This window comes from Aythya marila (genome assembly GCF_965140915.1).
Source record: "Aythya marila genome assembly, chromosome: 15".
Taxonomy (NCBI): domain Eukaryota; kingdom Metazoa; phylum Chordata; class Aves; order Anseriformes; family Anatidae; genus Aythya; species Aythya marila.
In genome coordinates, this window is record NC_139056.1 from 17,184,645 (window position 1) to 17,211,511 (window position 26,867).

At 53.5% G+C, this 26,867-nt stretch overlaps 1 protein-coding gene across 1 annotated transcript; it reads left to right on the plus strand.

The window, feature by feature from the left end:
- USP31 (ubiquitin specific peptidase 31) lies at positions 1–26,867 on the plus strand. Its single transcript, XM_082772362.1, has 16 exons — positions 1–671; positions 8,850–8,987; positions 9,445–9,533; positions 10,646–10,738; positions 11,889–12,024; positions 12,556–12,700; positions 13,473–13,656; positions 13,811–13,922; positions 14,379–14,473; positions 14,765–14,842; positions 15,277–15,406; positions 16,714–16,833; positions 16,986–17,211; positions 18,072–18,230; positions 18,960–19,112; positions 19,676–26,867. The coding sequence occupies exons 1-16, from the start codon at positions 60–62 to the stop codon at positions 21,217–21,219; spliced, it is 4,014 nt and encodes a 1,337-aa protein (XP_082628488.1). The 5' UTR covers positions 1–59; the 3' UTR covers positions 21,220–26,867.

Genomic DNA, 26,867 nt, shown 5'->3' on the forward strand with positions numbered 1-26,867 from the left:
GAGGCGGCTGCGGCCCGGGGCTGAGCGCGGCGGGGGGATGCGCGCTGCGCCGCGCCGCCATGCAGCGGGTGGGCGGCCCCGGGCCGGCGGGCAGCGCCAAGGAGAAGCGCTCCTTCAGCAAGCGGCTGTTCCGCGGCCGGGCGGCGGCGGGCGGCGGCGGCGCGGCCCCGGCCCCGGCCCCGGCCGCGGCCCCGGCCCCGGCCCCGTCCCCGGCCGCGGCGCCCGCCTCCGCCGCCCCGGCCGCGGCTCCGGGGCGCTCGCTGGGCGGCTTCATGAGCCGCGTGCTGAAGACCCTCTCCACGCTGTCGCACTACGGCGGCGAGCCCGAGCCCCGCGGCCCGCAGGCCCCGCGCCCGGCCCCGCCGCGGGCGGCCGGCGGCCTGGGCAGCTGCCTCCCGCCGGGGCCCCCCCGCAGCCCCGAGCCGCCCCCGCCGCCCGCCGCCGGCCCCGAGGCGGTGCCCGGCGTGGCGGGGCTGCGCAACCACGGCAACACCTGCTTCATGAACGCCGTGCTGCAGTGCCTCAGCAACACCGAGCTCTTCGCCGAGTTCCTGGCGCTCGAGCAGTTCCGCGGCCCCGCCGAGCCCGGCGAGGTGACGGAGCAGCTGGCGCAGCTGGTGCGGGCGCTCTGGACGCTGGAGTACACCCCGCAGCACAGCCGCGACTTCAAGGTGAGCCCCGCGCCTCACGCACGGTCCCGGCCCCGAGAGCTGCTCTCAGGGCCTCGCCGGGCGGCACCGCGTGGCTGCGGGGTGATGAAGACGGCGCCTCTCGGTGCCCTGCCCGCGGGGTGCCAGCCCGCACCGTGCCCCTCGCTGCAGGGCAGCCCGGCCGGGTTCTGCTCCATCGCCACGTTCGGGGCCCCGCGGGCCTTTCCCGCGGTCAGCAGGTCGCTGTGCCCCGTGTCGGTGCCGTGGGACGTTTCCCCCGCGCTGCTCGGGGTGCTGCAGCCCAGCCAGGTGTGGGGTGCGTGCAGGCACCTTGAGGAGCAGCAGAGAGCCCGGACCCGTGTGTGGGTGCCAGGTAAGCGGCAGCACCGTGTGTCCCCGCTGCTGCTCGGGGCGGCCGCTGCCCAGCTCCTCATCCCCAGCGGGAGCCCCGGGCAGGTGCCAGCGCACTCACTGCTGGCAGCACTGGAAGCCAGCTAACAGCTCTGCTGCTAATTGCCTGGCGGAGGTGCCCGTTTTGCTGTTTCATACCTCCGTTGTGCCGCCCTAGAAGTTGCAGCGAACTTGTGGCAGGGCCGGGAGCAGCGGCTGTGCAGAACAGGGCGGCTGCTGCAGGAGCTGGTGCTGCTGCCAGCGGGGCCGAGGCCCTGACCCCAGCACTCCCCCCTCTTGCCCTGCACACCAGAACCACGCGGTGCCCAGCATGGGCAGAGCGGGGTCCCCTCCTGCCGGCCTGCAGCAGGGTCCGTGTACCTGTGGTTTAACCGCACCCTGGAGCGCCTTTGGGAGAAATGAGACCCAGCTGCTGTGAAAATGCTCCAGGCCTGCCGTGCTTCTGGAAGCCGTGCAGGGTTGTTGAGCTTTAATGTGAGGGCTCCCTGGCACGGCCGTTGGCTGCGGGGAGGAGCAGGCACAGGGGCAAGGGCCATGTGCAGACCCTGGCAGCCGGCACTGCTCGCTCATGGGGCAGCTGGAGAGCGGCTGCCAGCCCCCAGGCTGCCGGGGGCCTGCCCTGCTGTGATCTCCCTCCCCTGGAGCCTTCCTGACACCGGCAGAAATTGTGGGCTCCTCCTGAGTAATGAGAATCAAAAAGCTCGAAGGCGAAGCTGTCTTTTGGCAGCACAGCTGATAAAGGGGAAAGCAGAGCAGCTCTTAGGCCGAGAAGCGCTCTTTGTGCGAGCCCAAGGTAGAGGTGCTCAGATAAGAGAGGCAGAAAGAGGAAGGGAAACAGATACGGGGATTAAATTAAGGCCATGTTCCAGGCTTTGTTTTTTTCCTAGTGGAACTTTCTTTGGCTGGTGGCCGCCGTCACTACCGGTAAGTGAGTGCTGCTCTGCTCCTTGGTGGTGTCGCTGGAGCACATCAATCTCCTACCTGCCAGGCCCTGGGAGGCTTTAAAAAGCCTCTTGCTGGGGGGGATCTTGTGCAAGCAGGTCCTGCTCAGAGCCGTGCGGTATCAACAGGCCTGGGTCCTATCCAGGGGACTTTGTTGTCGTGTCAAGTGCTCGGCTGTTTCTGCACAGGGGTCAATTACTTTCACTTGTACGTTAATGCCTCTGAAGACAGTCAGGTAGCCTGAACCTGCTATTAAATGCGGTGTTCTTAATTAAAAATTTCTTCAGCAGCAGACTTGCACGGTTAATTTAAATGTATAAACAAGAGGCTTGTATTTGAGAAAGGTGAAGATTGGTGTTTGCACTCTGGAAACTTGTTTGTTTGTTTTTAAATGGTGAAAAGTGTTTTCAGGACAGTTGTTTCGTACTTTCACTCCAATAGTAGCAGTTATTGACAGCAACATTTATTTGGTACTTGAGCAGCTCTTTATCCAACGTGCTAAGAAGTGTTTCTGTTTGTGGGGTTTCTTTTTTTTCTTTTAGTTTTCCTCCTTTGCTGCCGTGTATAATCGGGTAAAGGCAGCCCTTGATTCCTAAATCCTTACCTGCAGGTGCTGAGCATATTTTGGGGTGCAGGATAACAGTTATCCTCTAGCTCATCCTTACAGCCATTGGCTTTTTTTCTTGGGGCACTTTTCCAAGAAAAGGCCTCTCAGTGTCCTTGTGGACAGGGCCCTTGGAGGGGGTGAGTCTCTGGATGCTCGTTACCCTTGGCTGTTTTTTTCTTGGTAGTATTCAAAGCATTTCTCCTTGTTTAGGTTGGTCTTTGAGAAAATACCCATCCTACGGATTCATGAATCACAAAGTCCTGCTGCTAGAAACGAGCACAATGCGACTGAAACAAGTGGTTGTGTAGCTGCAGGGCCAAGGGGTCGCTGTGCGGGTGATGTGCAGGGCTGTGCCCTACGGGGCAGGGAGGGAGCCCCTGGAAGTGGCCTGCTCGTGCTCCTGCTGTGGGGCACCGGGGCTGCCCCGGGGGCTCTCCTCGTCCCCAGCAGGTCCTGGGAGGGGGCAGAGGGTCTGAGGGCTGCGGGGTGGAGGCAGGAGAGGGAAGGAGCCGGTGGGTGCAGGCACTGGCACCGCACATCTCCCCTCGGGCGGCACAGCAGAGCCGGGCGCTGCTTTGGCTCCCCGATGGCCCCCTGCTCTCGTGCAGTTTGTTAGCAATCCTTCCCCCGACAGCTCTGTCCTTTTTATTTTCCTGCCTAAGCAGAGCTGCTGCTTTCATAACTAGTGCCAATATTGCAGCTCGTGCTTCCTCTCTCCCCTTTGTGATGGGGTGACAATAGCAGCAAACATCCATTGTGTCAGCAGGAGCTGTGCTTCGGGCTTGTTTTTTTTTTGCAGGAGCTGTCCCTGTGTCCCCGCAAAGTTCCCGGGAGCTCAGCTGTGCGGACACAGTGCCCTTTGTGATGGGAGCCAGCCTGCGGCGCTCGGAGGTGCTGGTGGGGTCTTCACTGGGGAGGAGTTTTATTTAAACTACTTGGGTTTTAAAAATCCTATACACTTACCCAAATCCTCTCCCTTTGTCCTTCTCGGAGTTCCGATCTGTGGACAGTGAGGTTATTTTTTTGTTTGGAGGCTTTCTTCCTAGCTCAGTGTTGGGGTCTAACCCGGCCGGCAGCTGAACACCACACGGCCGTTTGCTCACCCTCCTGCCTCCCTCTATGGGATGGGGGAGAGAAACGGGAAAGTGCAGCCCGTGAGTTGAGATAAAGACAGGAAAATAATAAGAACAATAATAATAATGACAATAATGATGCTAATAGTACTACTACCAATAATGTGTACAAACAAGTGATGCACAGTGCAATTGCTCAGCACCCGCTGACCGATGCCCAGCCTAACCCCGAGCAGCCGCCCCCCATCCCAGCCAGTCACCCTAGATATAGCTCAGCATGGCCCCATAAGGTATGGAACACCCCTTTGGGCAGTTTGGGGTCAGCTGTCCCGGGTCTGTCCCCTCCCAGCTCCTGCTGCACCCGCAGCCTGCCCGCCGGCAGGACGGGGCGAGGAGCTGCAAAGTCCTTGGCTTGGTGTGAGCACTGCTCTGCAGCAAGTGCAACATCGGGGGGTTATCAGCGCTCTGCTCACCCTGAGCCAAAACACAGCACCCTGCCAGCTGCTAGGAGGAAAATTAACTCTGTCCTAGCTGAAAGCAGGGCGCTAGGCTGGCTGCACGCCAGAGTGTCTCGGTGTTTAACGAGGCCCTTTGGGTGCTCAAGCTGTACCAGCTCGGTTTTGTCCCGTGGGACGCAGACTGCCTTGTTTTTGGGAGCTGTGTGCTCAGCAAATGCTGTAAAGTCATAAGGGCTTGGTTGGGTTGGGTTACCAGAGTTAGATGTGGACCCCAAACGGATCCCTGTTACTGGAGCAGAGGTTGCTGTGTTGCTAATGTTGCTGTTTCAAGTTTTTGTTTTTTTCTCCAGTCCGCACTCCTGGCAGTATCCCACAGCCGCGTGTGGCTGAGTTTCACAGTGCTCGTGTTTCAGAAGAGCTCTTGGTGTAAAGGCTGAAGTTGGGACAAGCAGCCATCAGCTGCGGTGATCACTTCTTTGTGAATTAATTAAACAAACAAACAACCCAACAAAATCCTGAATTGTGAAGCATCGGGGTGCCTGGCTGGGGGGTGTGGGGGGGCTGCAGGCGGGCACGGAGCTGGCTCGCTGGGCGTGCTGTCTTCTCCACGCTTTGGCCTCATCCAGCTGAGGTATTTAAAGGAGGCATTGTCCTTCCCGAGTGTGCCTGCTCTTCTCTGTATCAGGAAAAGCCAGACAGGTCTGACACCCAGCTCTGAAAGCTCGCTGTCGGAGCGTTTCCTGAGGCTTGACCTGCGTGCACTTGGCCGTCCTGGCAAATCGCCTCCTCTCCGGTTGTTTGCCTCGTCCCGTCGGGCTCAGCACAGCTTTCAGTACGGCTCAGGAACTGAGCACAAAGGCCCGGTGCTGTGCCAGTTAGCAGGGTGCTAACTGCACGTGCTGCGGTGCTCTTGCCTTTTGTTTTCCATTGTATTTTTATTGCTCTTCCTCCTGATGTTTCCTCCCCTTTCCTCTCTCCCGGCCATGCCCTGTTCTGCAGGCATCGCCCATCGGTCCCTCCACCCACGGCCCCTTTGCTTCTGCTCCGTGCCCATTGCCGTGTCCCCGGGTTTCTCCCCCTGTGCTGCGGGGCAGAGCTGGAGCTGTGGGGTGCTGCGGGGTGCTGCTGGCTCAGCCCCGTCCCTGGGGCTGGGATGGCTGCGAGCCCTGTGCTGTGCTGTCTGCGGGGTTTGCTGCCCGCAGAGTGGGTGTCTCGTCTCGCCTTGGAGAGGGGAAGTCACCGTGTGAGAGTGCAGGGACTCAGGTGAACACTTCATGAGGTGTCTGCTGTAGAAGCTGCCCAAGCACAAAGCTGACTGTGGGATTAAACAGAAAGACACCACCACCAAATCTCTGCCCGAGCCTGACTTTACGATGTTCAATGAAAGGTAAATAACAGGCTCTCTTTCCTGCTCACGTGTGTCATTGTTTCAGGGCCATAATGAGCTGGTTCCATCCGTTCGTGCACAAAAACCTTTCCACAGCTGCTTCCTAGCAGGAGCGCTGGCAAACAGCAGGCTGACATCTTTCCTGTGGTTGTCTGTGTTAGCTGGGAGAACAACAACAGCAAAGGGGAGGCCAGGAGTTCAGCTATGTTTGGCTTTATTTATTGCATCTATTTAGAGCAATAGATGATTAAACTTTCAGTGGGCTGATAAAAATGATAATGCATCTTTGCCGTAAATCTGCTTTATGGATGGACAGGGACTGGGTTGGTTGTAGGGTGCTTGCATTAGGGGGTCAGGTACGTGCGTGTGATCAATAGGAAATTATGATTTTTTCCCCCACTTATCTCTTCCAGCAGTGCTGCCTGCATTCAGGATGTCTGTGCTGGTGCGCCTGTGGGGAGGGGAGGGGAGGGAAGGGAAGGGAAGGGAAGGGAAGGGAAGGGAAGGGAAGGCCTCGTCCCCTGCCCTGCCCTGGGGCTGTGCTGAGGTGTGCCCGGTGGGCAGGCAGCCCTGACACCTCGTCCTGCAGCCCCCAGGGTGTGGGGCAGAGCGGGCTGCACGTGGCCCCCAGATCACTGGGGACTCGCTGGTGGCTTGCTCAGACTGTTCAGTTTGGGTCTGCTCCTTCCTCCCAGCCCCCGTGCGTTCTGTGGCACCGCTGTTCGCTGTGCTGTGTCTGTGTCTGTCTGCACCGCGCTCTCTCTGCTGGCTTTGCTGCCGCAGCGCTGTGCGGTGCGCTGGGAGGGAGGCGCGTAGAGCTCCGCAGCAGCGGTGACAGCAATGACAGCAATGACAATAATAACAATAATAATAACAGGCCACTTGTCACGGCGACGGCAGGAAGCGTGCGTAACGCTGGAACACGCTGCTGATGCCGGAGTGTTTGTGCAGCACAGCCTCTTGTGAGGAAATCACATCTGATACCTTGTAGTGCTTCCTGAACCGCTTCCAGCGCCGTGCCGTCCGTCTCCACAGGCAGCTCCGTGTCCCTGGCACACGCAGGCTGCGAGGAGCAGACCCGGAGCTGCTGGGACGGGAGCGGTGCCAGCACAGCCCCAGCCCCGCGCTCGCTGTGGGACCGGGCGTCAGCAGCACCCCGCGGGGTCTGTGCGGGTGGCGTGCTGGTGGCACCGGGAGGAGGGCGATGAGAAATCGAGCCGGGATTCCCCAGCTCCGTGGTTACGCCTGCTTCCACAGAGAAAGCCCCTGCACGCCTCCCTTCGGACTTGAAATACCAGATTCGCTTCCTCCTGGCAACGCCGAGGACCCTTTTATCTTCAGCTCTGTCTAGACGAGGGCGCAGTGGGAGCACCCGGTAGCTGGCTTCCCTCAAACAAACCGGCCCAGGTACGGCCGCCGGCTCCTGGCACGTCTGGTGGGAGCCTCCCCTCCGGCCTGGTGGCCCTCTGGAAGGGGCAAGAGCAGCAGCTGTGCTGGCTGGTGTGCTCCTGCACCTCTTCCTCATCCCCCTGTGCTCACCTCACCCCGGGCAGCATGATCCATGGTGCCTGGCACGGGGCTTGGCAGATTTTGGCTGATTGGCTGACTTTTGGTTCAGAACCTTACGTGGGTTTTCAAAGGTAAATTCAATTTTCAGAAGTTTTACATTGAACAAGGATGATGCTTGCCAAGGAAGTTTGTGCAGTTGTCCTGAATTCTTCCCTGTACCCTGGGGTGCAGTGAACTGATCAGCCTGCCTTCCTCACAAAGCAGATCTTGGACATTGTAGGTGCCGAGAGCACCCACGGGGACAGGCTGGTGGCCAGCAGGGCCACGAGGCTGCATCTGCGGTGTCACTTCAGTAGGGTGGTAACCAGGTACTCCTCGTGCAGCTGAGCCACATGTAGGTTCCTCTAGGTCACTGCAATCTTGTCCTGGTGTTTTTTTGGTGGGTGAGTGTCAGGTGTTCAGGCATCGGACCAGGATCTGCAGGGACGTTAACTGTATTTTCGTGGCTTAGTGTTTGATGTTATAAACTGGTGCAACACAAATAAATCACCAAGCTTTCCACTGATGGACAGCGAGAGGTATAAATAAGGCCAGCACATGAAGAGGATTAAGGTCCTTTCTTTTAGATTACGTTTTGTCCTCCCCCCATAGATCTTGTTTTGCTTGATTGGAACTTGGGGTGGGGAAGGCTTTGCTCTCCTTTAACCTCTGAGTCCCCACAGACTCCTTTACCCCTCGGGACTGGCTCGCGGCAGCACCCGAGCTCCTGTTGGTCGAGCACCGAGCGGGGCTGCTGGGCTGCGGCTCTGTGTGGCAGAGGTGGGCACCCACCGTGCACGGCTTGCTTGTCTCAGGCTGTGTTTGCATGGTTTGGCTGGAGGGTGCTGGTCCCTGTGCCCGTGAGGGTGGAAAATCTGCTGCCAGAAGGCTCGCGCATCTGTAATGTGAGCAGATTATTTCTGTTTTCTGTAATTTTGCTGCCTCGAGGCAGGTGGGCAGATTAGAGGACAGACAATGTGTGTCTATCGGTCCTTTCCCATCTTTCCCATTGCCCCTCCCTTCTGGTGACCCCATTTTTACAGGGATAAAGCCAGCAGCCCGGCCTTGTTTCTGCGATCTGTTGCCGAGTCAGACTAGAGAAGCAGCAGAAGTCTGGTGCAGCGGGCCTCAGGTCTGCGGCTGCCCCCTCGCCCTGCTGCTGCCCCTCTCTGCGGCCCCGTCCCACTGAGGCTCTGCTGTGCCCAGCTGGGCTGTGCCTGTGGCAGCACTGCCTGACCCCGTGGCAGTAGGTTGCTGCTTGGCTGGGAACACACCAAGCATGGCATTACTCCAGAGAGCGTTTGTGCCAGCGTGCTGAACGCAGGCGTCAGTGCCTGGTTCCCGTCCTGCAGGGCTGTGCAGAGCTGGCTGCCCCAGCGCCGTGGGAGGGGTGGAAGTGAGATCAGGGAGCTGGGGCAGAGACACCAAACAGCTCCTGGTGTTGGTCGCTTCTGGGGAAAGATGCGACAGGCGCCGTCCTGAGGAGGGTGGCACGTGTGGCCCAGCTGGGGGCTCGGTGCAGGTGTCCCCAGAGCTGCAGGGCAAGGGAAGGCTGTGGAGGTGCAGGTCTGTGTTGCTGGTGAACTTCAAGACCCTCCCATTCGTGTCCAGAAGAAAAACAGGTTGGATCAAATCCCTTGGGTGTGCTGGTGTCCTCCTGAGATGGCTTTTCTGGAAATTCAAGTGTAAATTACACGCATTCCCCAGGCTCTTCAAGCGTACCCAGAGCAGTACGAGTTGCCTTTACCACGTGCCACCTCTGTGTCTCCGCAGAACATCGTGTCCAAGAACGCCATGCAGTACCGTGGGAACGCCCAGCACGATGCGCAGGAGTTCCTGCTCTGGCTGCTCGACAGAGTCCACGAAGATCTGAACAACGCGGTGAAGTACGGTGGCGTGCCTCCCCTCAAGGTGAGGAGTCTGCTGTGCGCCAGCGTGGGACAGCAGCTATCGCTTTGCATACGATCTTTCTTTTTAAAATAAATCTGCCTATTGGCTCCTTAACTCCAGTATGCAAACGGAACAAAAGCTTGGGTTAGAATCGTTTGTTTCTGGCCTGTGAATGTAACTAGATGTTTCGTGAGGCCCTGGCACGGGCTCCCTGCTGCAGCCCTTTGTGAAGGCTGGGAAGCCTGGCAGGGGAGCTGCCAGGAGCCTCATCTGGGGCGAGATCCCTGCCCGTCCTCGGCTGTGCCGCGTTCCTGCGTAACCACCTGCATGCCAGGGAGCACTCGTTGCTTAAAAACTGTGTGGTGCTGTCCTGCTGTTCCTGGTCAAGGAGTGCACAAATTCAGCTGGGAGTACTGGAGCTGTCTGGTGCCCACCTACACGCTTGGCTATGCTTCTGGGCTTTATTCTTTTCTTTTAGCCACCGCTGGAGGATGATGTGCTGCTTGAGGGACCAGCCTTTCCCATCAGTAGTACTTTCGTGCAGGAACTCTTTCAAGCCCAGTACAGGTATGATGTGTTGTACCTTTTGAGGCGTTACTGCATGTACTGGTGACCCCAGTGTACTCTACCCTGACCCTAGCTCACGGTACAGTTGAGGCTGGTGTCATGTTAACTGCTACTTCTGAATTTTTCTGAATAGATTTTAAACTAAGATCTCTCACCAGAGGAGAGAGAGAGTTTGACTGCCTCAGATTTGGTATATTGTTTGAAAATCTACAGCATGTGCCACCTCTTCAACTGCCCTGACCCTTCCTGAAAGTAAGCCAGTGCTTAAGGGAGCAAAGGCCCAGGGCAGCTCGGTGCTGCGAGGCTCGCCCTGCCTGCTCGGGGTTGGAGCCTGTAGCAAGACCTGGAGGTGCCTGCAGGCAGCTGGGGAGCTGCAGGTCCCAGGCTTCTTGCAGAGTTCTCGTTATCTGGTGCTTGGGAACCCAGAGTCGAATCCTTCCTCGTCCCCTCAGGGTATTTCCTGTGAGTTTCTCAGACTTCTGGGAAGTGAGCTTTGTAACTTCAGAACTACTGCAGGAAAACAACCTCATTGTGAGTTCCTTGATAGCTTGTATCTGTGCTGCGATGGGCACTTGAATTACCGGGCGTTCCCCCCAATGTTTGCCAGGTTTTCCTTTGCAAAGGAGACACCTTAAGCCCTGGTGCAAAGCCAGCATAAGGTGGAGGTGAATCTGAATGAGAGACGTGTTGTTTGGGGTTTTTGCCTCCTGAATAAGAGATCTGTGTTCCTGCAGTGCTCACTGTCCCCGTCTCTTCCCCTCTCTTCAAAGAGAAAACCCTTTCAGGTCTTGCACATCGGAGCTGCGATTGGTGAATTATTAATCTTGCAGTGATGCTTATTAAAAGCCAAATTCAGTGTCTCAAGCAAAGTCTTTTCCTGGCATGCCGTGTAATGAACTTGAGACTAATTACTCTGAAAGGATTCAGACATCCTGAGCCCCTCACTTACCGCGGCTGTGCCTGGTGCACCGCTGTGCAGAGCCGCTTCGTAGGGAGGAAGAAGAGTGCGAGGGCAGCCGAGCTGACACGCAGAGGCAGTGATTTGTGATGTGATCATTTATCCATTCCTGATGACACGATGTGTAACTGTCCTCTTATTGGTGTTGTAACAGGTCCTCTCTGACGTGCCCTCATTGCCAGAAGCAGAGCAACACCTTTGACCCTTTTCTCTGCATCTCTCTGCCAATTCCCTTGCCTCACACACGGTATGTAGTTATCTGTTGGTTGTTTTCAGTGTAGTCAGAGTTGTGCAATTTGGTATAGAAGCAAAAGAGATGACAGCAAAATCTCTGTTTTAAAAGTCTCTTAAAAAAATACAAGGACCTATATGGTACTGAAATCTTCGATTTGCAGGTAAATTGGAAAATTGAGCCTTTTACTCGTTCCAGAATGTTTCAGAGAAAGAAGCCTTTTACTTGTTTCTTCACCCCTACCCTTCCAAAAGCTTCCTAGAGAATTACTTTGTGGAGAGAAGTTATACTTGATTCAGGGAACCAAAATATTTTGCTTTATTTATAGAATGTTGAAATTAAAAATGGGAGAAGGATGAAACTTTTTTTTCTTAATTTTTCATGGGAAAAGTCTCTGATCACTTTAATTTTAAAAAGCAAAGTTAAAAGCTTTCCTGCAAAATGTTTTGCTTTTGAAATACAGCTGTTGCCAATAAAGAAAAAGGGAAAAAATGTTTAGGTAAAAAGTTCAGAGCAAACATCATGAGATGCTTATTTATGTAGTGGGTAGTAGGGCTGTGCAGCTCCTTCACCTGATGCTGTGTGTGCAGAAACTTTGTGTGGGTTCAAGAAGCAAAGGAACAAAGTAATGAAAGTACTCAATGTGAAGGTGTCAGGTTTGGTTCGAAGCTCCTGCTGCACCACTAAGTGGAGGCTGAGGGGGATTTCCAAGGAGAGCGCTTCCTGTAGGGTCGCTGCCCCGCTGTGCTCCTCTGAAGGCATTGCTGGTACTGCTGGGGGAGGCAGCACCTCATTTAGAGAGACAGCCCGGAGATCCGTCCTGGTGGTCACAGCAGCTCTCCTTGAATGTTCCAAGCTACTGCTTTGGGCTGACCCACATCACAGCGCGCTGCCTGGAAAATCGGATTGTCTTGCAGTGGAGAGTTTTTTATTTTTAACTCTGGGATTTTTTTCCAAGAACACTTTCTGCTTGTAGGAACAAGCAACAGCAGCCCATGTAGTAAGAAAAGTTTAGAAATCCCACACGTGTGTCTGGCTGAGGCTGAGCACAGCTCTGGGTCGTCAGCAGGGCCCCGTAGCTGGCAGCAGCCTGGGTGCCCGGGTTCGGGTGGGTCCCCCTGCAGAGGCAGGAGCTCCCCCCAGGCAGCGCCTCTGCTCCCCGCAGGCCGCTCTACATCACCGTGGTGTACCAGGGCAAGTGCTCCCACTGCATGCGCATCGGCGTGGCCGTGCCCATCGCCGGGACCGTGGCCAGGCTGCGGGAGGCGGTCTCGTCGGAGACCAAGATACCCACGGAGCAGGTAAGGGCTCGCCTTGCCGGGACCCCTTGTGCCGAAGGAGGGCAGTGCTGAGGCTCCCAGCCCGTGGGAGCGGTGCTGGCCGTGTAGGAGCTGCAGTTGGCTGTCCCTGTCTGGATGGGGGAGCAGGGTGGTGGTGACCTGAGTCACTCTTTTCCCTGTGCCTTGACCCCGTGAGCGCTAGCGGTGCGAGGGCAGCCCCCTGTGCTGTCTGCGCTGTCCTGCCCCGTGCCCTGCGATTCCCACGCGTGGGCAGCGAGAGAACTGTGGGGCAGCTGTGGAACAGGCACAGCAATTCCTCTGCAGGAGGAGTTCCAAGAAAGCTGTCAGATCCGCCAGCACCCCCTCTCGTGCTGCTGTCACCCCAGCTCCAGGGTCACGGCCGCCCTTTTCCCGGCTCCTCGTGCCGGCTGGCAGCAGGGTGCTTTGGGGGATGCCATCCCGTGGCGGGTAGCCCCAGTCGAGGCATGGGGCAGCTCAGCAGGGCCAGGACTGGTGGCATCAGGGGTTCTGCTTTGCTTCTGCTGGCTCTAGATCGTGCTGACGGAGATGTACTACGACGGGTTTCATCGCTCCTTCTGCGACACTGACGATCTGGACACGATTCACGAAAGTGACTGCATCTTTGCCTTTGAGACCCCAGAGATATTTAGGCCTGAGGGTATCCTTAGTCAGAGAGGTAAGTGGATAACTGCGTGGTGCCCACCCGGGTGTTTAGATGAGGAAGGCTTGGTTTTGTAAGCAGATGTACTTGATAATGAAAGTGCCACAAGTAGACGATGCCCTGGTGTATTGATTTCAGCTCTGACTTTGTCCAGACTCATTCCAGCAGACTCAATTCCCTCACTCCCTCAGCTGGGAGGCTGTCAAGAAGTGATGTACGTGACTTTCTTCCTCTTCCTGGCTCTCATTCTTCGGGCCAGGCTGGCTTCTTCTGAGATCTGTTGTTAGGCTTGCTTTAAAGGCCAGACCAAGCCACCAAAATTGTGTTATTTAAAATCAGATTGCCAGTGATGAACAAACAGTCTGAGGAATGAGGAAACACTTTCTCTGTTAAAGCTCAAGAAATTCAGCTTTTCTGTGCCTCCCTCTCAGAGGAAGGGAGTAATTGCATCCTGGGTAGACAGAGGGTAGTCAAAGGCAAATTTCATTATTGGAAGTAACAAGGAGGGTGTCTGCCACTTCAGCTTCTCATGCAGTCAGACAAGATATGAGTATTTGCACAAATTACTGTGAAAAATCAGTTAGTTGAGCATTACATAACACTTATTTCTGTAAAGACGTAGGCACCATGGAAAGTAATTGCGCACTGAAGTCTTTGTGCAAGGCTAATAAAAATGGTCAGTCTCACTTCCACGCTGGCCTGCTCCTCGAGGCCCAAGGAAGGCTTCCCGAGGGGGATGTATATTGTAAATAATGGTACAAAGTATCCCGTTCTCCTAATTTTTCAGGATTACATGTGAACAATAACCTGAATAACTTGAAATATGGCACTGAGCACTCCCGAACAATATCCTACTCTCAAGGAACAGTGAAGTCTGGAAAACTGGAACAGCCTTCTCCTAGACAAACAGCAAACGACAAGATTGTCTTGCTGGTGTGTAACAGAGCGTGCACTGGACAGCAGAGCAAAAGGTGACTGGCAGCTTCCTGGCCAGGCTTACGGCTCTGGCTGCTTCCTTGGTGGCCTGGGCTTTACTCACCGTGTGGGGCAAATGCAAGGTGTGGGAGGGACGGCTTGCGTGCACGCTCTTTTGATCTCTTCCTCAAATGCTACTCCTTTCTCTAGGTTTGGCTTGCCCTTTGTGTTGCACCTGGAAAAAACAATTGCTTGGGATATTCTGCAGAAGGAAATTCTGGAGAAGATGCAGTATTTCCTGCGGCCTGCAGCCTGCTTGCAGGTGAGCCAAACGGTGTGGCTGCTTTGAGACTAAGTGGGAAGGGAGGTTACTGGGAGCAATGGACGTGCTGCGCTGGTGCCTTCCCATGTTTCTTAGTGCAGTAGTGTCCGAGTCTGATGTGCTTTTGTCTGCTGTTTGCTGAACGTTACAGGTAAGAGTAGACTGATCAGGTGAAGGAATGACGTGCTTCTCTTCCTTCCTTATCCCCAAAAGCTACTCGAGAAGTCAGTGCTGCTGTCTGCACTGGAAGTGGTGCTTGCCTTAAGGAAGGCTGCAGTTTGCCTGGTGACTGCTGAGCGTGTGTCTGATGGGCATTCCCTCTGAGCAGCACCTTGTCTGGTCGCTGCAGAGGAGGTTTTGTCTTTTGTAAAACACGTTCTAGGATAAATCATTTGCCTGTGCTGTGAGGTGATGTGTGTTTGAGTCATTCAGATGGCTTCTGTTGTCTTTCTGCAGGTTTGCCCGTTCAGCTTGCGAGTGGTCAGTGTTGTGGGCATAACGTACCTGCTACCTCAGGAGGAGCGGCCCCTCTGCCACCCAACAGTGGAAAGGTAGGGGCAGGGACCGGCCACCTGGGGCTGAGGGGCAGTCCTGGCACGGCTGCGTGCAGTGGGCTTCCTGGGCCTGGGAGCTGGGAATGACTGAGGGTCCTCCAGAAGCTGTCAGGATTGCTCGGTCGTGTGTCATGCTGTCTGGAACCTGCTTTTTTCTACTTTCCAAGCTTGATCTGGGTGGCAGTGGGGGAAGGTGAAGGGCTAAAGAAAATAAGCCACATGCATATGAAAGACAACATAGCCCAACTTGGAATCTGAAGCCTAACCTCTGTCTGCTCCTTTCTCCAGGGCATTGAAGTCATGTGGACAGGGGGGAACTGCTCACGTGAAGTTAGTCGTAGAATGGGACAAAGAAACGAAAGATTAGTAAGTATGGAGTAGGAAGCCTTAAAGTGAATTCACCTTGACAGCCTTGCTTGCAGCCAGCTCGGCACTGTGCTGCCTGTGGGACCCGGCGGGGGCCGTGCACACTGAACGTGCTCTGACCCGGAGCCCTTTGCCCTGCAGCTGGCATTCTGCATTACAGGGCAGGTGTCTCACCTGTAGCTGCTTCCCTCACCAACTGCATTCATGTGACACATCCTGTGGGCAGTGAGCTGCTGCCGAGATGCTGCTGAAGCTGCTCACGTCTGTGTTCTGATGTGTTGCTCTGGTGGGGTCTTGCCAGGCAGCTCTCGCTCGTGGATAATGAGACAAATGCAGGAAGGAGCTGCTGGTTCTGCTTCTATCCTTGTGTTGGCTCAGCAGCAGCGTGGGGAGCAGGTGGCTGTGCTGGTAAATGTGTCGTGTCTCTGGTGCAGCTTGTTCGTGAACACGGAAGATGAGTATATTCCAGACTCTGAAAGCGTCCGCCAGCAGAGAGAGCTTCATCACCAACCTCAGACCTGCACTTTATCTCAGTGTTTCCAACTGTACACCAAAGAGGAACAGGTAGGGGCACGCCTGTATAGCAGCCATGACTCAAGGCCTGGTAGGTCTGTGTGCTGCTTGAATCCCATGCTCAGCTGCGTTCTGCAGACACTGATGTGTTGAGGCAGGAGAATAAATTTGTTAACACAGCACTAGGCACCAGTCCTGCTAGCAGAGCTTTTCTGTGGTAGGAAGAAAGCTGTGGGCAGTACTGCTCCCCCTCCAGTCCCCAATGTTAAGACTGCAGATCAGAGGAGCAAATTCCTGTGCTTCCCCCTGTGAAACAGCAGTGCCTTTCTGGCGTTCAGGATGAAGGATCAGATCAGCGTGGCATCTCTGGGAGTGTGCTGCTGTTGTGGAGCAGTTGGGTGCTCCCAGGCCTGAGCTGGGCAGCTCCCAAGCTGAGTGGGCTCAAGGCAGCCTGTGCTGAGCAGGGACCTGCTGGGCAGTCACACAGGGACAAGGGGCTCCAGAAGTGTGGCTGCACTTCTCCAGCTCGGTGTGAGGAGGTGGAAGGGGCAGGAGCGGTGACGTGCCACAGCGCAGGCTAGAGCTGGGTCTGGTCTGGCCCTCACCTGGAACATCACACGAGTGATCTGTGTGTCTTTGCCAGAGGTCTCTAATCCCCTGTAAAAAGGGATGGTCCCAGATGTGGACTGTGGACCTGCGATTGAGCTTTAATAATTTTGGAGCCTTTCTTGTCGCTTCTTTCAGAGGTGAGAGAAAAGTTGTCTGACAGCTTACAGCTCTGGCTTCTCAATTTTCTGAGCGTGGGGCTCTGGATGGAAGTGCTTGTCATGCTTGTGGCTTTTAAAAGATACCATCTCCCTGGTGGAGAGTGAAAAGCTCCATCGTCTGTAACTTTGTGCTACTGGGACATGGAGAGACATGGAGAGGGCTCTTACAGGTGTCAGAGACAAAACTTGGAGTATATCTGTAATCCTTCTGGTCAGGTTCCTTCTTTGCTGCTGGTGTTCCTGTAAGGATACTGCTACTCAGGCTGCCAAGCCTGCTGGCTTTCTCCTTTTTTTTTTCTTAATTTCTAAGGGACGGGGGGTTTGAAGGATGGAAATAGTTTCTCCGCACAGCAGCACCAGCTGAATTCTGTCTTGCAGTGGGAGGTGCCTGTGCCGCGAGGCACCCCTCTCTTGCCTCGTTTGCTGTTTTGAAAGGCATCATTGGGAGCTCTGTGTTTCTAATGAGCTTGATGAATGCTGGAGGTAGCTGAGGTGCGTGTGTCAGTGCCTGCACTGCGCCTTGGGCAGCGGGGCAGTGGTGAAGAGCTGCCTTGGAACCAGGAAACTAATTCCTGCTCCTGCCTCTTGTAGCTTGCCCCAGATGATGCATGGCGATGCCCACACTGCAAGCAGCTGCAGCAGGGCAGCATCACACTGAGCCTCTGGACCTTACCTGATGTTCTCATCATACATCTCAAAAGGTTTAGGCAGGTAAGAGTGTCTGGGGGGGTGCTGGATGGGGAGCGACCTGATGAGAGCATCTCAGCAGCAGCTGCTCTGTCTGACACATCTCTTCAGGGTTTTGTTAGTTCTGCCAAGTGCGGTGGCCTCGCTGCAGCTCATGCTGTCCTCCACTTACACAGGAAGGAGACCGAAGGATGAAACTCCAAAACATGGTGAAATTCCCCCTGAGTGGCTTGGACATGACTCCTCACGTGGTAAAGCGCAGTCAGAGCAGCTGGAGCCTGCCGTCTCACTGGTCACCCTGGAGGCGACCTTACGGCCTCGGAAGGGATCCTGAGGACTACATCTACGACCTGTACGCAGTCTGCAATCATCATGGCACCATGCAAGGGGGACACTATACAGGCAAGTGCTCTGCGATGTTATGTCTGTTAGATCCTTTCAGAAAGAAAACAGTTCTGTTCTCTATCCTGTCTGTGGTTTTTTACTTCTCTCTTGACAAAAGGACCTAACCCAGTTCAGAAGGGCTGGCTATGTGATATTGGATGGGGAACTTTTATGACCCTGGGAAATGAAACAATGCCTGTTGACCCCCAAATGTCCTACTGTATGTTCCTTTCTCCATTTTTTTTTTTTTTTTTTTTTTTTTACCTTGTGTGTAATGTCACCAGCCTTTTGTGTCTCAAAAATGTTCTTTCCCGCCACTGTAGTTGCCAGAGTCTTTTATATATGAGAAATATTTGCACATTGCCTGTGCGTACAGCACAGGTTTTGAATTCCTCTTTGCATGTTTTGGCAGCTCCCAGGGCAGCCAGAGGTAGGCTAAGTTGTTTGGTGGTTCTTAGTATCTGTTCATTTTCACTCAGCCCAAAAAACATGCATCTGGCATTGCCCTCTGCTGCACACCTCTGGGCTTCATCCTCCTGTAACCTCCCTTCTGGGACTCCATCAGGAGGAGAGTCACTGGTGGGGGCAGATCCTCCACAAATAACAATGTGGAGTGAATGGGGCCACCCCAAATAGTGTTCTGTTCTGAGCAGCAATGCTGAACAAAGACAATCCTGAGCTGTGAGCTGTTCATTTTACTCTGATTGTCTCAGGCTTCGTTCTTGCTAGTCAGACTGGAAAAGGATGTGTTGCATGAATGAATCTGTTCCTTTCATTCTCCTCCGAGTTTATCGTAGCAGATAAAGTCACGTTCAAGTTATCATACGGGAATCCTGATAGTAGGAGTGAGGAAAGTCTAATGGTAACGTTTCTCTCAGCATATTGCAAAAACTCAGTTGATGGCCAGTGGTACTGCTTTGATGACAGCGATGTTCAGCAGCTTTCTGAAAATGAAGTCTGCAAGCAGACAGCTTATATTCTTTTCTACCAGAGACGCACAGCAATCCCATCGTGGTCTGCTAACAGCTCTGTGGCAGGTAAGCCCTGTTACCTTTGTCAGGGAGTGGATGTAGTTCTTGTCCTGCATGGAACTGAGGAATTTTCTGCCCGCCTCTGCTTACACCCCAGCTCTCTGTCCCAGAACTCACAGTGAGCTTGTCTCAGAGTCCTCTGCTAAACCGAGGAGACTGTGGGAAACTTCCCACCTGCTCTGCTGCCCAGCCTTATGTACCCCACGCTAGTTATCACAAAGAGGTTGTGGAGATGGGGGAGCCCCCTCCAGTGCCACGTGTTCAGAGCTGCCCTTGCTGAGCCAGGACGTAGCCGTGTGGCTGGTTCATTCCCCCTGCCAGTGCAGTTGGTCTCGGGTAAGTGGCCAGCAGCTGGACATGTTGGTTGTGAATCTGGGCTGAGCTGTGGGCAGGTACAGGCTTGATTATTTGCCTTCATAAATAAAAGGGTTTGCAGGGTGCATTTGTGGCAGCTCGAGGACTGTCCTCCACCTCTGTGCTGTTGCACTGAGGCACTGATTCTTTTGATTCATATTGGGACAAGTGTGATGGTCTCTGTTGCTTATGACACTGACTCCATATGAACAGAGGTTTATTTCTGCATTATCTGGATGCTGTGGCTATGTGAGACAGCCCCAGACTCAGTGACTGTTGAAGCTGGTGCAGTACTGACCTGGCTCTGTGGCCTTCCCAGAGGTTTCACATGTTGTGCAGCTCTGTGCTGCTGGTCTGATGTCTCTGCCTGATGCCTTGCAGGCTCCACGAGCTCCTCGCTCTGCGAGCACTGGGTCAGCCGCCTTCCTGGTAGCAAGCAGCCCAGCATCGCTTCAGCAGCATCGTCACGGCGCACGTCTCTGGCTTCGCTCTCTGAATCGGTGGAGCTGACCGGGGAGAGGAGTGAAGATGATGGTGTGTATTAACGATGCAGTGCCTGGGGGAACTGGGTCAAAAATATTTTCTCAGGCACTAACTTGTCAGTTACGAGATCCCTACCAGGACAGCTGCAGGTGAAGTAGTTAGGATGGATGGTTTCTCTAGCAGCTGGGGGAGGCAGGCACAGTGTCAGTAGGAACAAAGGTGGGCTTTTCTCTGGTGTGAAATGATGGGCAGGAACCTTAAGGAGCCTTTCAAAGAAAGAAAATATTGTCAACTAAACCTCTCAATCAAGTATTTTGTGTTTTTATTTTCTCTGGGTTTTGCTGCAGCACCTTTGCAGGGAGGCTGACGCACTCCTGCTGCTTGGTATAGGCTCTAATTGTCTGCTGCCCTGCTGTACCTCTTCCCATGTGACTCCCACCATGGGGTTGAGAAGACAGGCACACTTTTTATTGAATTCCTTGTTCAGCTTTTATACAAGGAATGGTGCCTGTGGTGCAGGTGAACTGTCTGACTTGTAGGGAAACGGCATCTGTGGATGGGTGGGATAAACTGTGGGCTTGGCTCTCATACTGATGATGTTGCTTCCTCTCTAGGAGGATTTTCAACTCGGCCCTTTGTGAGAAGTGTCCAGCGTCAGAGCTTGTCGTCTCGATCCTCTGTCACCAGCCCACTGGCAGTGAGTGAGAACGGCGTCAGGCCCTCGTGGTCGCTCTCTGCGAAGCTGCAGTTACGCTCCAACTCCCCGTCACGCTTCTCTGGAGATTCCCCAGTACACACCTCTGCTTCCACCCTGGAGAAGATCGGGGAGGCTGCTGATGATAAAGTCTCCACCTCTTGCTTTGGCAGCTTGAGGAACCTTTCCAGCAGCTACTTGGAACCCTGCGATGGCAGCCGCCGAGAGCACAGGACGGCTCGCAGAGCCCCCCTGGCTGTCATGGAAGGGGCGTTCAGGGAAGAGTCTGTTGTAAGGACATCTAGCTCAGACCTTTCAGATGGGCTTGGCAAAAGCTCTGTGCAGCCAGACAAGAATCACCCTGCTTTGGACCCTTTTGATAACAACAATCAAATTGCCTTTGTTGATCAGAGTGATTCTGTGGATAGCTCTCCGGTCAAGGAGGTGAAAGCCCCCAGTGGGATGGGACTGGCTCCAGAGAAGGCAGAGGGAACCCCTAAGAAGGCTCACAGCTCCAAGGGAGCTTCCGAAACAGACAAAAGCTTGAGGAAGGGAAGGACAGTCTTATCTACCCACGAGACCAAAGTCTCTCGCTCTTCTCCTCCTCCCCAAAAGGGTTCCCAGAAGGTTTCCCGGTCTAGGAGTAAGACTGACTCCTCCAGGGCCAGCGGGCGACATGGGTCTCCTGCTCCCACTCAGGCTAGGAAGGACCACAGCACCAAGCCCGTTGAGGTGGCTGTCCCAGCAGCTCAGCAGAAGCAAAAGTCAGGTTCTTCTCCCTCTTCCACAGCTGCCAAGAAAGCCACATCAGGCTCATTGACTAAGGGCTCTTCTGCTGGGAAGAGCCGGACTTCAGAGCGAAGCCTCAGCAGGGAGGGCTCTAAGATAAGCCTGGGCTCGGACAAAACGAGCGTTACCAGCAGCTCAAGAACGAGCTCCCCACGGATAAGCCACTCCAGGAGTGACAGCAGGGCAGTAGACAGCAAGCACGTGAGGAGCTCCTCCATGGCCAACCTGCGGTCTCCCAACGTTGGTATGCGCTCTGGGCTGAAGAGGGACAGCAAGTCAGAAGAGAAGGGGTTGTCCTTCTTCAAGTCGGCCTTACGGCAGAAGGAGACCCGGAGGTCGGCAGACCTGGGAAAGACCACGATGCTCTCCAAAAAGGCAGCGGGTGGCAGTTCCAAGTCAGTCAGCAAAAACGTGCTGGAGGACAAGTCTGAGAAAGGTGGTGTCCCACCAGCCTCTCAAACCAATGCCAATGTTACTGCAAAAGAAAAGCTCGTCCCAAAAGATGCCGCACCCAACAAACACTCGCTGCTCTCCAGTCGCAAGTCCAAGTCTTCCCAGCTAGATCCCGGAGCCCAGTCTCCTCCTTCCAGTGGCAAGCAGTCCGCTGACAAGCCGCTGAAGAAGTTACCTTCCAGCATGCAGGTGTCCGTACGGCCTTCTCTGGAACCTCAGTGAAATGCTGCAATCCAGGTGTCTTTTCTGCTGAGAAGCTAATTTATTCTGAGCTCTTGTTTTTTGTTCATGTGCCTAATGTATGTTTTGAGGAGAAGTTAACTGCGAGTTGTTAAAGCGCCTTTTGATTCTGCCATCAAACCAAATAGCCACAGGCAGGCAGCACCGATGCAAGTAGTCTATCTGGAGTCGTTGTTGAACCCGAACGCAGCTGTCCCATAGCACTTGTGCAGGAGTCTCTTCGTAGAAAATGCAACAACTTCCTTCAGACTCAAGGTCTGAAATCGGAAACCCAGTTGTACTGACACTGGTGTGCTTCGTAGAGCTGTGAGCTGATGTTCCTTTGGTCTCGTTCTGAGCAGGCTGTGTCTGCACTGGCCTTGTTCTGCGCTGTGGAGGATGCGAAGGAAGCTGGACAGGAGAGCCTCCCGCTGCTTACGCGCTCTCTCGACCCGCTCTCCCTACTCCCTTCCATTTTCTAGCTTTCTTAAGGGCAATATCTCAACACTAATGTTGTTTCTCAGGTATATACTCAGCCAGTATAGGAGGGACTAGCATTAGTGGATGGACAGAAAGGTACCCGTGTGTCTGTGCGTACGCGTGTCTTTGTAACAGATCTCACATTTGCATTCCGACAGCGGAAAGATTTTTCCATAAAATGTTATCTGCGTTTTTTGTTGCTCTGTCTGTGAAGAGTTTTACTCTGTCCACACCTAAGGCGACCTCTAGCCTGTTCTCTTTAATTGCTTTCTCTCTTTGAAGCACTATACTCAGCAACAGAAGTCACTGAGCAGCAGCTGGCTCCAGCCCGTTCCTGTGAGAGCGGCTTGTTGGTGCGGTGCCCCGGGAGGTGGCTGTCCCCGTGCACCTGGTGGGCAGTGCTGCTGGGACCCCTGCCCAAACTCCTGAGCAGCGGCGTTTCCTGATGTGCTCAGATGCTTACCTGGCGTGGTGCGGAGGGAGCACCTTTACGTCCAGCTGTGGTACTTGGCCAAGGCAAGTGTCGTCCTGTCCCTCTGCCTTCTCTGAGCGAGGGTTGGAGGGGCTGTGCCCTGGAGCCGTGCCGGGGTTGCTGCCCTGCTCCTCCCCGGCGTGCTCCTTGCGTTCCCCATGGTCTGCCCCCTGCGTGTCTCTTACGGCCGCGGTCCCGTCCCCCTCTGGGTGTTGTTCTGTCAGGGCTGAAGCACTACATCTAGCGACATCCTTGTTTACATGCCCTTCTCCAAGGGGACATTCCTCAAGCTCTTTAGGGTTCCTCTCTGAAGGTGGATTCCTCAAGCCCTTTTGTATACTCATGGTGTAATTTTTTTTAATTTCATGAGGTTTTATTACTGCTCTGCATATCCTTTCTGTACGGCAGCAGCCTGTCGTGTGGCTCGTGGCATGCAGCCGCTGGCAGTGTGCTGTGCACGCTTGTCTTTTGGTGAGGTCTTTGCCTGCTGCCCAGTCTCGTCCAGTGAAGCTCCCGGGCTCAGCCTGCAGACCCCAGCTCGTTCGTCTCCCGTCACCGTGGCAGTGCCCTCAGACGAGCAGTTGCTTGCAGCTGGGCTGTCCCAGCTCCACTCCTAGCTGCCGTGCTGGTGACCCTGCAAGAAGCCTTGCCCCAGGCTGCTCGGGTGCGTTGCTGCTCCTTGGGTTTGTTCTCTGCTCACCACTTACTGCTTTGGAGAGAAGCGTGCCTCGGGGCAGCTGCTGCCTGGTGCAAAGCTGGGGCGCGGAGCTGAGCCGGGGAGCTGCAGGGCTCTGTGGCTGCAGCACAGCCCTCGGCCTGTCCTGGCTGAGCCCTTAGGACCTGCCTCCTGCATCCCAGAGGCAATGCCAGTGGCCTGCCTGTTTTTACGGTCTGTTGGACTCTGTGCTGTGCCCTGGACTATATTTTTAAGCCTGAACGTGACCATCTTCCTGATCCGTTTCTTCTCCCGTGCGTTGTTGTCACCTTCTCGTTTAATGCAGCAACAAGAAGCGAAGGTGGTATCGCTTGCTTCTTAAATGTGTAACTTGGGTTCTTCTCGGATTATTTGTTGTTATACCCAGCAGAGCAGAGGAGACTTGCTTCACATTTTGGTACTTAAATTTCTCCCTGAAATGCCGATATTGAAGTACTTGTTTAAGATTTGATCTGCATTAGGATCTTGCACCGTGTTGGCTCTTCTCTTGTAACAACTCTTCTAGCAAGAATGTAATTCCGGTAGCTGTTGCTAACTTGGTTTGACATCCTTTTAATAGACAGAACCTAGTTCTCTGTGCGTTTCACCATGGGACGTTTGTGAAAGGCTATTTTTATCAAATGACACTTTCTTTTCATGTCATCCATCATTCACTGGAAAAGTTCCAACTGGAAGATGGTGTATGGTTTCTGAGGTGTTTTTTGCTAATGTATTGCATGTCTGTACTGAAGGAAACTTGAAGCCATGTCCAAGCTGGTGTTTCAGCCGAATGCCAGTTCAGAATGTTTGTATTTGGGGCACGAGAGTGGTCATTAGAGCTGCCGTTAGGATACAACGGGAACGAGAGGTCTTGGTGCCGAGCGTTCCCGTAGCTGAGGTTAAAAGCAGTCAAAGCTCTGCATTCCCAAGATAAGTTACGTAGCCCTTCCTCTTTGTGCTTACTGTAATTTCTGATGGAAACTGCTGCCAGCTCCAGCACTGTCTGCTCTGCATACGCTGCCAATTTGGTTTTCTACCCGGCCCTCTGAAAAACAGAAGCTCTGGTGCTCAGACGCCTCGCCCCATGGATAAGCGTGGGGTGGGCAGAGGAGCTGGCCCTGCCAGCGCCCTTTTCTTCCCATTAAGCTGGTGTCAGAGTGACTGAGGGGTGCTGCTCTTCTCCGTGGGGCTGCCAGCACGTGGCGTGTCCTCTGGCTCAGGAGGGCTTGCCTTCGGGTGTCCTCAAGCAAAACGCTTTGACTTGCAAGGGTGCACTGTTGTTGAGTGTAAGACACCTCGGGCAAAATGTGGCAGGCATGTCTGTAGGGACCTGCAGAGTGCGGTCCCTGCTCCCGTGGCTGTGTCGATTCTGTAACAAAGCAGTTTGGAAACTAGCTGCCTGCTGCCTCTCTGCGTCCTCTGCTTTCTGGTCTCAGATTTCCAGCAGTCTGTGAATTTCTTTGCATAGGAGAGGGCTAAAGGATGCAGGCCCAGGAACAGCAGTGTCCGTGATGGGTATAAATCCAGGTCTGATCACCGTTAAAACCCTGGCTTCACCAGTGCTGTGGAGTAAATCTTTCTAAAACTGATCGTGGGCTCCTGCAGGCCTTACTTAAAGTGACTTGAGGAAAACCATCAGTCTCCTTCCTTTAAGCAGACTTGTTTCTTAGCCCTTTCCTGCAGAGGAAGCCCGGTCTGTGTGCACCACGCTGTCCCGATGTGGATGTGGCCCAGCTCGAGGGGTGCTCCAGGGAGGGACCTTCCCAGCACAGGCTTGGCTTTGCCTGGGGGGGCTGTAGGATGGCGGGGGCTTGTGCCTGCTCTGCGGCAGCCGCTAGTGCCCGGCCACCCCTTTCCTGAAAGTTCGGGCCCTGGAAGGCTTTGTGATGTGCTTCTAGCCGAGGTCGGATGGAATTCACCTGGAATTCACCTGCTGGGGTCTGCCCGTGCCCCTCATCACGCCCCTGGTCCGAGGCTTGTGCCGGGGGCCAGCCCTCAGGGCCCGGGAGAGCAGCGCCCTCATTCCAGTGCTAGGTTCCTGCTGGGGTCACCTACAGAAATTATTTTTACCCTTTTTGGGCTTTGTCTTTTGGATAGTGTTTAGTAGTGTACAACTTATAAGCACATTTTCAACGATGTGTATTAAAGAGGCACCTCTTATTTGTATTAATCACATTTGATAGAAGATTTGGTGCCTGCAGTTCTCAGTAACTCGTGTCTCACTTTGGATGTATAAATTGTAACCCTTTCCAACTACCAGATATGGCTAAAAAAAAAATAAAAAATAAAAACGCTTAGGATAGAAAATTAGCAGCTTAATTACAGTACACTTACTGCAAGTGCCCTCATCCTTCTTAGCTGCAGAGTTGTTTGCTTTCCAAAGCTGAAACTTGAGCATGATCAACCATTTTTTCTACGTAATAAAGGCAGTTTTGCATGGCAGTTCTCTTGCTGTACTCAAATGCATGCACTTATTAACTATGCAAGCATCTAATACAAACCATAGACCGTGCTTTCAGTATCCAGAGCTGCTCCCTCGGTGCCGGAGCACTGCTTTGACTCTGTACTTCTGTTTCTTGGTGCAGCTATGTGTCAGCACACAGGAGCATGTACCTGGTTTCCTGCTTTATTTGCACATCTTTGATTCTTTTCTTTGCAGAATTTGGGATTACTGACAAGGCTGGAGCGTAGCATAACGTCAAAGGAATTTGAAATGTTGAAATGAGAACAAACTGGTTTTCTGTATTGTATTGTTTTCTCTCTTTTTTTCTTTTTTTAAAAAAAACAGGAAAAACCCGATCAGTGTTCGTATGTAGCCTGCCACGTTGTGTACCTGTACTGACACACTCAGCGCTGTGGGAAGAGGCTGTGCCCGTGGTGGTGCTCGGGGGGCAGCCCCCAGCAGCCTCCCCCCGGCCAGCCCCAGTGCCACGGCTGGGGGCTGCCCTGAGCCGTGCCCGGGGCTCAGCTGCCTGGGGAGGGTGGGGAGCGACATTCCGAGTGGTTTTGCTGTCATCTTTCTTTCTATCTTCGTCATTGCCTTCTGATCCAAAATAATTTGGCGGCATCTGATGTTATCTGTGGAGGGAACTGAAATTTAGTTTTAATCTGTGGTGAGATGAAAGTACTATGCGGTTTCCTTAATAAAAGCACCATGAAGCATTTCCTATTAGGAGCTTTATTTTGTAAAAATAAGGGTATGTGAAGACTTGTATGTTATCTATATTAGGTTTAAAGGTTTAGGAAGTCTTCTATTTTTTTTTAAAGGCGATAGCACTCAATTTATCTGCAAATAGTGTTTTTTAAAAGACACAGATTAAAACTAAGTGTAAACACAAATTGTTTTGCTCTAGGCCCTGCAGCACAAACGCGCTGCAAGAAAGTTAGCGTTAGGTTTGTATGGCATTTGTGCAGTGCAATAAGAAAACATTTTTAGGTGCTACATTGCCTTGGGTAGGGTGACACAAGGGAATACAGGCTACAAGTGGCTACATTATTTTCTTGTGGCCTTCCAAGTATTAATTTGTACAGATTTGCTCACCAACTGTGCCTCACCATTGGTTAAAATTGAATTTTAAGTCCTGTTACAAATGTAGTTTCTCTTCTGGACACAATGTCAGATTTTACACTGGAATATCTACAGTTCTGAAAACTGCATGTCACATCACTGTACGCCGATACTGGGACGTGGGGCTTGCCCACACCTTTGATATTCTCTTCTGTATTTTAATGTTTTTGAACTGTACAGTAATCTGGAGAGCAGGCTGTCTTTACTTGGGATTGAACATTGTACCATAAATTTTAAATTATTTGAGGACAAGTGCATGAGACTGTGTCAATGCCTTTTATTATTTATTTGTATGTTTTATTATTCAAGGTGTATGCACTTTTAATACGCAGAATTTATATTTTTATGTTAAAAATCATTTTCTTTCAGAAAGAAGAGTTTGAATATGAGGAATTGGGATTCAGTGGAAAAAGGGGAATATGTAATAAAATACAATA